The sequence below is a fragment of the Amblyomma maculatum genome, chromosome 10, assembly GCF_055883805.1.
Source record: "Amblyomma maculatum isolate TAMU_Amacu chromosome 10, ASM5588380v1, whole genome shotgun sequence".
NCBI classification, from domain to species: domain Eukaryota; kingdom Metazoa; phylum Arthropoda; class Arachnida; order Ixodida; family Ixodidae; genus Amblyomma; species Amblyomma maculatum.
Window position 1 is genome coordinate 54,833,437 of NC_139353.1, and position 11,347 is coordinate 54,844,783.

The 11,347-nt window shown below is 43.4% G+C and overlaps 1 protein-coding gene across 1 annotated transcript; it reads left to right on the forward strand.

Annotated features, from left to right (window-relative positions):
* Positions 1-3,227: 3,227 nt before the first annotated feature.
* Positions 3,228-11,005, forward strand: LOC146176507 (uncharacterized). The gene is made up of 3 exons (XM_084580985.1): positions 3,228-3,391; positions 4,807-4,895; positions 10,341-11,005. The coding sequence occupies exons 2-3, from the start codon at positions 4,820-4,822 to the stop codon at positions 10,907-10,909; spliced, it is 645 nt and encodes a 214-aa protein (XP_084437111.1). The 5' UTR covers positions 3,228-3,391; positions 4,807-4,819; the 3' UTR covers positions 10,910-11,005.
* The last annotated feature ends 342 nt before the right edge of the window (positions 11,006-11,347 follow it).

Here is an 11,347-nt window from a genome sequence, read left to right on the forward strand (position 1 = left end):
ATCTACACTCTTAATATCGTTCCACATACGTGTCAAAAAAGTTCCAGTTATGAGTGAAACTTCCACTTATCTATGTAGAAGTTCCACCTGTAACTGGAACTTTGTTGACACGTATGCGGAACTCGATTAAGAGAGTAATAAACAAAAGTGTTTCCGGAATTCTATCTTGGTCCACGCCCTCATCACCACGTGATGTACCTTATAGCAAGCCAATCACATCCACGTATTGGGTTCGGTTATCAAGGTAGGTGGCTATAAGCATTGGCACATGACCTCTAATAACACACCTTGAATTTTTTTACAAGCAGAATATCGTAAATATGTAGTCAAATGCCTTATTGAAGTCAATGAATAAAGTATTAAATCTCTGGCCTCAATATTACTTAAAATAAACTCCTTTTCAGCTAGCAAAGCCGTTCCAGTGGAAAAGTGTTTTCTGAAAACATGCTGCGCATGTGTGATGATGTTATGCGTGTCAGCAAAATGGGACAACAACGTTGAAATTATTTTTCGAATCCTTTAGAAAAAAATATTTGTAGCAGAGATATGGGCCTGCCGTTACCGATGCTATTGTTATCACCTTTTTTTAATAACCAGGAAAACGTTTGCTTTTCGCATTAAAACGGGGAAGTTGCCTACGTCGAACAGAGGTTAAATATGTGGGCTAGAATGGGGAAATCATGTCAGTAACAAATTGAACAGGTCCTACTTGAAAGCCACTCATAACAGAAGATGCTGGAGGGTGCAAAAGACAGAAACTGTTTCTTCAGATGTTACAGGCTAGAGATATTGTTAAAATCTACAAAACCACAGGCATTACTATTATAATCTGCATCGGGAATTCGAAGAAAAGAGTTATTATTAAACGCGTCCGCCGGTAGCGAGCCTTGAGTTTCAACACCAACAATATTTATGCTCTCAGGAACTCTTACTCCCTCTCTGGAATTTGTTATACTAGTTAAAAGTTCCCTAAGTAAGTCACATTGACCAATGCTACACTCAAATAGGTAAGAATAATACATTGTGTTAGTTACGATTTATTCTGTTCCGTTGTTTGTTTACCCTGCTAGGACCTCAAGATCTCGAGTTTTCCGAAACAGTCCGTGGTGTTCATATTTTTCTTGTATACGATTATGTATTGAACTACTTTTCCACAGTTGTCTGATCATCTCTCTGCGTGTGCCTTACTAAAGCGGAAAATGGTCATTATACAGAGAGGCAAACCTAGTCAGAAAAGTGTCATATGCTGTATAGGCATTATTTTTGTCATATATATTACTCCACGTTCTCCTGAAATGAGGTGATGCAAAAACGATGAAGTCCATGTTCCATAGTTAACTGGTAACTATAATGGTGCTGAGAACCACGTATTGGGACATATAATTTGAGGCACCTATGTAATGTCATATGGTCGCTTAAATCACTGGTAACGACACGAATTTGACATGCGTTATCTCAATATTTGTTATAAACAATTTAAGCGATTAGAAGAGTGCTTATCAATGCGAGTAGGCTAAGTAATAACGTTTATAAACCCATTACATGAGAGCCCAGTTTCAATGTTTACCTTAAAGGATTAATCAGATAAGATATCAATGTTAAAATCCCCGCCCCAAACCACAATGTACTTATTCTGAGAAATGAATTGCAAGAAACAATCAAGCAATGCAAAAACACATGCAAATTTCTAATTCGTGGTTGATAAAAAACTAAAAATACAGACGAGTCGCTTAACACTGATAACACTTCAACATCATCTGAGGAAGGAGTAAACTCCTGACGTACGTCACATTGCAGATGAGGTTGCATAAATAAAGATTCTCCACCGCATTTGCAGCTAGTTTGGCGATTCAGATGAAAGATCTGGAATGAAAGATACGTAATCGCCAAATTGCTATCAATACATCGAAATCAAAATCAATGCAGTTTAGAAGCGACGTAATATCGTCGCTATTACTGCAGAGTGATTGAACATATATATGAATACATTTAAAGGCAGAGTTTTCAAGCGGTCGTCTCCAAGATGCGATTTCAGGTCACATGGCAATACAAAAGCAGGCATATATCTGACTGCACTGTTATAAAAAAATGCTTGTCCGAATTCAAAGTCAAGATAGCTATTACCGGCATACATTTGGACAACATAACTCGATGACGAAGTCTGTATGATGGACGATGTTTCTGTACGGCGAGCCATAACTATCCCGTTGCTGGACCGCACAAATTTCAAGCCAACAACCTTTTTGCAAGCTTTAGTGGCACCAAGCTGTTGGTTGTTTTTTCACGTAAGATGCTCATCGACAAATGCACGTTTATCTGTACAATTGTAGCCAAAGGGCTGCGGTCGTGAGCTCGGGCTTGCGTGCTTTCGGAAAAACGTCATTGCGTTTGGTCCTGCGCGTGAAGCGAACGACAAGATTCTTGCCTTCAGATTTGGTCGTTTCAACTTTGTGACATATGTCGGTGTCTGAGTTATCACTAACTACTCCTAGGCTTTTTGAAATTTCCTTCACTGCATCTACTTTGTGACATCCATTAGGCGGACCTTTAATTCAATGTTGCTTAGTGTCTGATATTGCGCCTGTTCATCCTGCCTAGCTTGTAGCCTTTCATTTCCCTGTTTCAGTTTACGACATTTTTCTACAAGCTTCGTCATGTCGTGCTTCAACTCCTTGACATGCTTCTGGATGGCATTCAGAGCATCACATGTGTCCTAGCAAAAGTTAACACCATCTTTCAAAGATCTAGTTTAAGCACGCAGTTCCCGTCAGAACTCATCAAACTCAGTTTATTGGCCAATCGTTTGCTTTTTTATACATTGTTACAAAGATGACCACTCCTGAAATGGGAGAGACTTCAAGTAGACATTAGGGACCTTTGCGCTAAGTTCGGTAGCAATGCAGAGAAGTATGCAAGTAAACAACAGAGATGATTAGTCGCACCTGCAGATATATAAAACTAAGCTTGGGATGCATACTCCTGAGCACTGTCGCCGAACTGGTCGGATGTAGTCGCTCAGTGTTCTTATAAACACCTCAGGTGGTCAGGTGATGCGCAGACGCCGCGCACCTGTCTCACTGTCTACACGCGGCAGAAAACGCGGCATCCACGTGCGGATGATAGCGATGCGATGCTGTCTTCCACCCACGCTCCTCACGTCCATTCTGAAAGAAAGCTGCACATATAGAAAAATAAGCTTGAGATGTGTGTTTCCGGAACACTGCCTGTTGCAGGCCTATCGGCGGAAACCAGCTTGCCACAACTTCCCCTTGTAAGAGGCTGAACAGAGTACTTCTTCGGGCACCACATAGCGGTCGCAGGGGAGTTGGATTGCTCCTAAGTCCGTTAGAGCATTCGATTCAAGATCCTTGACACAGACGAAGCGGCACAAGTGAGTAGTTCTCATGTCATATGATCAAGTATTCTATATCGCATTGGCAAACCTCGAGGAGAATGTACGTGACAACTTGTGAATGATAATGTGAAATTCAAAACCTGAGAATCTCAGAGTGCGACTTTCTGAAAATGTCAGCACTATAGCAAGGGTCAGTAGTTATGTCGCAGGAAGTACATATAATTTATTGCCTCTTACTATTCTACTGAGATTTTCGCACCATTGTCTGACACGAAAATGGCCAAGGGAGTAGGCTGCTTGAAGCAGGCGTGTTACTCTGGAGACTGAGGTCGATGTGTACATCTCTTATGCTGAAAGAGGGAGATACGAATGAATAAAATGCTTCAGCTGGATTCTTCGCTTCAAGAGGGGTGCAGTCTCGATGTCAAGGGAATTCGAAATTGCGTTATCCTACAGTGACGCGATTTCATTAATCATCTAATATCTTAATAAACCGTAGAATACAATATTGGCAGTTCCTGCTTACACGCTATGATGAGAGGCTCCGTCTACATACAGCCAACAGAATCTTGTAGTGCCGCAGAGGCTAAAAATGTTTTCGCGTTAAAAGGGGCCTGGTAAGCCAATGCACAGGATGAACATTATCCCGGCCGCTAGGTTATCATGTCTTGTATGAAGAACTAGGTTTGAAGACAGGTTTTAGTTTTTCTGTTCCCTTAAACCTGCTTTCTGGCTCCTTAGTGTGAGAGCATAGGTTTGAGGGGGAGCTCTCTGCAGTCGGTAACGATAAATGTATTCACACATATGTAATGGCTGGTCAACTTTCATTTCAATTAGTTTAAGCTGATTCACATTCATAATATCCTTGCTTTGAAAGACCTTTTTTATTGTTACTGATGAGAGAATAAGAGCTTCGCTTGATCCTCAGGAATTTACCTTATTTCCAAATTTTCGCGATGTTGTTGAATACAGGAGCCATCTGTCCGCGGCAGGGTTTTCCAAGTTTTTACTTGGAAAATACACCTAAGCGACGAAATAGCCCATAAATTTTATTAACCGCCTACTATAGGCTAGTGTCGAGCGCTCTATCCACATATGTACTGAATAATAAAGTAGAGCATCCCGTAGTGTAATTATTCTCGGATCACGTACAGATTTTAGTAGAGCATATTTACGTTGCGTACGACTATCGCTCTCCGGTCACTATAGCTGCACTGCCGGACGCGTCTAACTATCCCACACGCTTTGCAACGTGCAATGAAACGTGAATTATACAAACAATCTGTAAACTATACTTTGGCAACTTATCCTTTTTCATTTTGGCGCTGGGGATTGAGCATGGAAAAACAGTTATTCGCTGTTTTGATGGACCACATAAATATATCATTTTATTTGTGTTTTCTCAGCGATATGCGTTAATTATGTTTACTGTCCACGTGCTACCACTGCAGGGTAAAAGAAGCGATGAAAGCTCTGAAGCTCTTCGCTGGAATTCTCTTCGTTGGTCTCCGAGCCACTGCAGAAAAATTAGAGACAGGAGGTAAGCTCTCCTCCAAAGTCGGTTCCCGAGTGATATGAGCGACAGTTAATGCAGATCTATTGATTAATTGAAACAATGGTCACAAAAAAAGACATCTTAGAGGTCAGGAGGGCCCGCCAAGTGTTCAAGATACGAGACTACCTATAACCTTATATTTATTACGTAAGTCATGAACGCGAAAGTAATATGGTAGATGTGGGAGATAAACGGAACCAAATTCTTAAAAATTGGCAGGTGAGTCCTCTGAGTAGTGAAACTTTCTAAGGGCTGCTGAAATACAATGTGGACCTACTCTCCAGTTACTTATTGTGCGAAGAAGGGGGTCATTAATCCAAAACAATCAGCTAACATTCATGAGCAAAGTTTCAATTAGACATTTTTTTTTATTGTGCCCCCAATGAGTGGCTGAATTCTTCCCATCGTATGACCGTTTACTTATTTATTACTTTATGAGTCAGCCGGTAACGACATTTCATGCTGTAAAAAAGCCCCTGATAACGATACTCGGTATTGCGAAAATTAAAGGCAGCCGTCCAGATATTTTAAGGCAGAAGCTCATGCTCGGGGCCACGATCGTGTCCGTCTGTCCGTAACGCTTTAATTTGATGACGCCTAGTCACTAACCAGTACTAACTAATGACTAACTAGTCATTAGCTAGTACTGATTAGGTATTAGTCATGACCATATAGTCATGAGTAATGACAGATTATTCACTATGATGCGCCTTGACGTCATCATGACGTCACATCCGGTTATGTCCGTAACGGACCTCATAATGGCGCCATAGCCTGAGTCGCTTTGGGACGTTAAACCCCACAAACCAAACCAAACCAACATCCGGTCATGATGCCACGACTGATCAGGACGTCAACGGGCGATTCATGCATATACGAAGCTAATCTCGTAGGGCGTTCAATTCAGGCGTCCGTGCCGAGCCTTTGATTTGGCGCTTCCTCGAACGCCGCCCCACACAGCATACAGAAGCAGGCGCTTCAGGGGCGTTTCAATTTGGTTTACACGAAAAAAAGGTGCTTATCTGCCACAATTCCCCACGGACACCTGCCGAGCCGAGAAGAAAAGGGGGAAGGTGGGAGTGAAAGAAGAAATAGAGAGCGAGAGAGAGAGAGAGAGGTCCTGTAGTGGAGGGGCCACCGCGCTGCAAAGGCTTTCGCCTCATCGCACTTTAGGGGTCCAAAGTGCCCTAGCATTTTTTAGCAGTAGAATGTGCTGTGGTAATTAAGTTGAGAGGCATATTTATATAAGTGTGCAGTTCCAGCTTGCCTTTAATTCTGCCGTGAAAACGTTTAGCTCAGTCCTTTCCGAGCTATATGTTTCCGTATAGGAGGAGGTGCAGTCAAAACGCACCGGTAGCGCCGCATTGCTTCGACGGTCTCATCGTAAGCAGTGCGTGGGCGACATGCTGCGTTCCTTTTCCAAGCAAATATATTCCACTGCGCAAAATACATGCATTCCTTTAGATCCAACTACAATTGCTCAATGTGACAGTGGTTAACGGCTTCCCTAAGCGGCTCATGTTTTCGAATTACGTTTCAGTTCGCGTACTTGCTAAATCAGTACTCTCTTAATTTGTGACTGTCTTTTATCATAGATCATTTGAAGCGTATATAGTATCGCTCCGTAAGCTGCCGTACAATGTGGAATTCCACCAGCGCAGACATAATGCGCCGCTTTGACCAAGCCCTGCTGACACTCCTGTGAGGCCTGGAGGTTAAATGGCTGCATTACATTCAAGGGTCCCGATGCAACTGCCATGTCACCGCATCATCTGAGAGTTGCCGAGTTTACAGCCGCATTGCCGGATTTTAGTATGCCTCTAAGTCACACTATAATACCCATCTTTATTAACGTTACTCCACTAATTCGTGCGTACATCCCCGGAGATCCTTAGAGTGAGAGTGGGATGGAGGGGAGCTGTTCCGGTCTCTCAAGAGATGCCATTGACTTGCGTGACATGTTCAGCCACAACACAGCTACCACCAGTGACAAAGGAGGTGGTGGTTTGGTGCCCTGCTTTCCCAGGTTACACGCCGAAGAAAAGGCCGGCGTCACAAACAAATCAAACATTATACATCAAGAGGCGATACAGAAGAATACGCACTAATACATCGAAAACGTAGAAAAGGTCCTCAAAAAGAAAATACAAATCATGCAAGCTAAAGAGGTTATAATACAAACACAAAGGGTTTATGAAGACAGCTAATACACGATATAGAACAAATGAGCACAAAAGTTTTCACCGGGCGCTATTTCAGACCAACGACTGGAGTGTCACGTTCTGGCGGTCCCGAAGAATCGCGCCACTGACTCAGAGACCTGTGGCTGGTTGTGAGTGGGTTGACGTCAAGACCGAGCCAAAGCACTTGATGACTGAAATGCAAAATTAGCTGACTGGCGGAGATAGGGGAGCTCCCTATATAAGGCGCGTCTCGTCAGCCTGTTACATCGCGGCAAGACAGGCGCATTCATACACATAGCCTTTTTAGCAGAATCGTCCTCTTTCCTCCTGCCGAGACTTGCGTCACCATTGTGGTGGGGTGGAAACTTTACAACTTCCAAAGACATGTTTCAAAAAATACGCACATTAGTGAGGTACACTTCAGCAGCTCTAATGTGTATTGATAAAAAATATACGTCAGCACTAAATGTTTACATATAAAACATTTCACCGGTGTTAACGTACGTTACACTGAAAATTGTACCACAATCGGCATCCTCTGGAAAAATCTAGTGCTCCAGTTGCTTTAATGTGACTATGACGTTACTGCCTTCAATGAGTTATGCTTTTTAATTTTGTATAGAGGCTCCTAATACGCGATGATTGAATCGCTCTTTCCTCTATGCTCCTACTCAGCCTCGATTTCAGACCGGAGGATTGGTCCCGTCTTCTATACTTCTAGCATGACGCTTGCGGAAAGAAATAGCGCTAATATGCTTAGTGCCGCTACATGTGGGCGATCTCGTTTTCCGAAGGCATAGCTTTATTATTTGAGGTGAAGCCAAAGTCCCCGTGCGCTTCCGGTGACCTTGAAACAGCTTCGAGGTCAAGTTAGAAGTAAGCCAAAACCACATTTGGTAGCTTTTTCCACCAAAGGTCAGTGTGAAGGTCAAATGTAAGGTCAAGTCGAAGGTGAAATGACGTGGGTAGTAGCTTAATGCGTGAGCGGCTACATGGCGAGACGCATGAGCGCTGACGTCAGTCTCGAGTATAGATCTAGGTGCGTGGCGCGCCTCGGCCAGAGCTATCGCTTCACACTAGGCTTAACCAAAGCTAAACCACAAGCAATACATAATACCGTGGTTTATTGCATGGAGGCATTAAAGGAGTTAAGAAACAAAGAAAAAAAAACGGGTGTTAATTAATAAATGAGAAAAGCTTAGCCGATCGAATGAAGTCGAGGAGGGAGCGGTGATGAGGTCCGTGCGTCCAGACAATATGTGAGGGTGGGTTGTTTGGCGGGAGACGCGCTGCTGTCAGGGCTCGAATTTTTGTTGGCTTCAGTAGCGGGCAAACAAACAAGTGATAAATATCTGCTACAGTGCGTTCAAAGTGACAGAGAGGACACTTTGGATGGGGATGTAATTTCCGCAAATGTGGCTACGTTCTAGTGACAGCAAGAGTGAGAGCAATCCTGACCTACATCCTTCGAAAGGCATCCTCATCCGCGGAGATAAAACAGTGAAAGAGGGTTACCACACAAAGAGGGAAAGGAACGCGTGTGTGACTGCGGAGGTATGCCTTTCTTGTGATATGGAGGGTAGAATTATCCTTATTGAGGAACAGTGGCATTGATGAGGTTATGGTAACCGGCGGCTTGCTGAACCTGCCGAATTTTGTGAACTGAGTAAGTCTCGTGGAGCCCCCCCTCTTCCTAATGGCTAGCTGGATATGAGCCGAAGTTGTCTGGGTTGCAACTTACCTGTTAGAATAGACTTTCTCGAGGGGCCTCTCGGCAGGCCGCCTCATTTATTATCGGTTTATGCTCTTAACCTTCCGCTTGCGCTTACAGTCCTTAAGTAGCTTCTTGTCTTCGAAACTTTTCCAGCTCAACGTCAACTGCATGAGTAGTGTTGAAAGTTTTCTCTTTCTTATCTCCATCGTAGGCTGTTGGGGTATGCCACCTTCGATCGTGATTGCATCCTCATTATATTTTTCTCTCTTGATGAACATCTGTTTGACAGTACCCTCGCTCTTCAGTAGGATTAATTTTCTTTCTGTTTGCAACCTTTAGTCACACATCCTTATAGTCGGGTTCATTACTCAGTGGAAGCTCATTCTCCTCACTTGTAACTAATCCTCTATTAGGTAGTTTTTCCTTCCACTTTTCAATGGCTCGCCTCTTGAATTTTTTAAACCTTGCTCTGACTTGTCATCCTAATGAGAGTAAAGGTTTTCCACATTTGCCTCTACGGGAAGGGTCCCCTGTGTAGTCGCGCCTGCACGCGATATCGTCCTGAATCACAACACTGTCCTTAGCTTCCACTAGATACGAGATTTTGATCTCGCTATTAACCGAGGGCTTTTCTCGATTGTGCATAACCTCAGACAGGTACTGTACAGTGTCACCAGAGTCTCCCCTTCATCATCTCCAACTTCAGGAATGAAACTTCTGGCTCGATAACCACTTTAGCGACTTGTGCGAAACGTGTCATCTGAGAGTGCCCATTCTCAGTTTCATCAGTAAGCTTAGTACTTGTAAACTTTTTCTCGAATTTAAATTCGTGGAATATTTACGACAGGCCAACTTCCTCTTGAAAGCTCGCAAGCGCGCACGCACACATGCATCCATGCATGCTCGTGTGTAAGATCATGTATAAGATTTATACCGGGCTCTTGAATACGGTATTGAATGTTTGAATGTTTGTATAACAATATAATACCATCAACAATAAACTGTCTTGTGCTTGTTCTTGAAAGCAGGCAGGAACAATCTACAGTTTTGATTTCAGCTTGTAAACTAATTTGTTCGTAAATTCCCGCTAGCAGGATTTTGAACGTATTTTTGCATTCGGTTCCGGAGCCCTCCACTGCAGTGCCTCTCATAACCTGACTCGCTTTGGGTCGTTAAGCCGCAGATACCAAGCCAAGCCATATTTACACTCAGGGGTGAAAGGGCTGTCTACCACTGAAGTTTTGTTAAAACTGCATTGCCATGCAGCTCTAGTTAGGCGCCAGGTGTCGATATTTTAGGCGATATGAGCTGTTCTTTCAGAAGACATTTCAATAGACACACGGCTCTTCCTAGCCCTCGTCCTTACGAACGACACTTCAAAGATTTGCATAAACAATAATGGAATGAATACGGATTGATGTACGCGACTCTTTTCTCGAAAACACGGTTTTGGTATGTGCCGTGTTTCGTATGCTTTGAGAAAAATATTTGCATTGCGTCTTCTCACATACAGCCGCTTGTTGCTCTTTTCAGTTGCAGAATGCGACTTCTCGGGCTTCGATCTGGACAACGAAGTTGACAAGCTCGTTGATAAATTACGAGAAATAAACACCGGCAGACCAGAAGAATACGAGCCAATATTCGGACTGGATGGAAGTTACCTGCAAGCAATTGGCCTTAACAAAATTAGACGATATGGACCAGCTGTTCCTTACTGCCTGAATGGCAAGGCTATGACCCTGGTGGACTTCATAAACCTCGGAGATGTGCAGTTTAACACGCCCTGGAAATTATGCAGCGGACACCAGGGCAACATGACCCTGCGCGCCGAGTACTCACGTTTTACTGTACAGCTGCTCATACGGAGTAGGGACACCGGCGAGAAGTACCTAGCAATGAATTACGACCATCCTGTATTGCCTGTGCACAATTACAATGTTAAGATTTTTGTCGAAGGTCTCGGTGATGTCGGAAGAATTACAGGAATTGTGTTTAGCGTTCTCGTTCCCTCCATTCCTGAAGAAATATGGGTGGGAAGTACTCTCTCAAGTTTCCGCGTGGCATTCCGGAATGCTCTGGAGAGTTCCAATGATGTCTTCTAGCCAGCGTCGCGAACGCGTCATCGATTATACGATGTGGACAGATGTAACGGTAGTTGTCCACGATAAAGCATTGTGGAATAAATGATCCCAAATGAAGCTTCGATCAACGCTGCATGCTTATAAGTACTAAAAGCTTCTTATCATGTGTGTGTGTTGTCTGCTTTCTCGTGCATAAAATGAGATATATTTGTTTTGGGCAAAGTTTACTTGCTTTCATCTGCGCTGGGAGGAAGTTGTAGAAAGCAAACAGGCATCGAGAACAGCTCTCAAAAGTGGAATAACAGCAAAAGTGGCATAACTGGAGAGTTGGAAGTGTAATCACCCTGTCTCCGTGGGACTCCATACACTTCTTCCAGCAGTGATGTCATTGTTGGAAGCGTTCCTAGAAGGCCTATTTCCGAATGAAGTATAGCTCGAATTGAGCAGCTGTTTTAGCAG

Bases quoted from the DNA above. Each gene is read 5' to 3' on its own strand.
- LOC146176507 (XM_084580985.1), top strand. From the start codon at position 4,820: ATGAAAGCTCTGAAGCTCTTCGCTGGAATTCTCTTCGTTGGTCTCCGA. The intron at 4,896-10,340 runs GTAAGCTCTCCT...TGCTCTTTTCAG, and splicing joins AGAAAAATTAGAGACAGGAG to TTGCAGAATGCGACTTCTCG.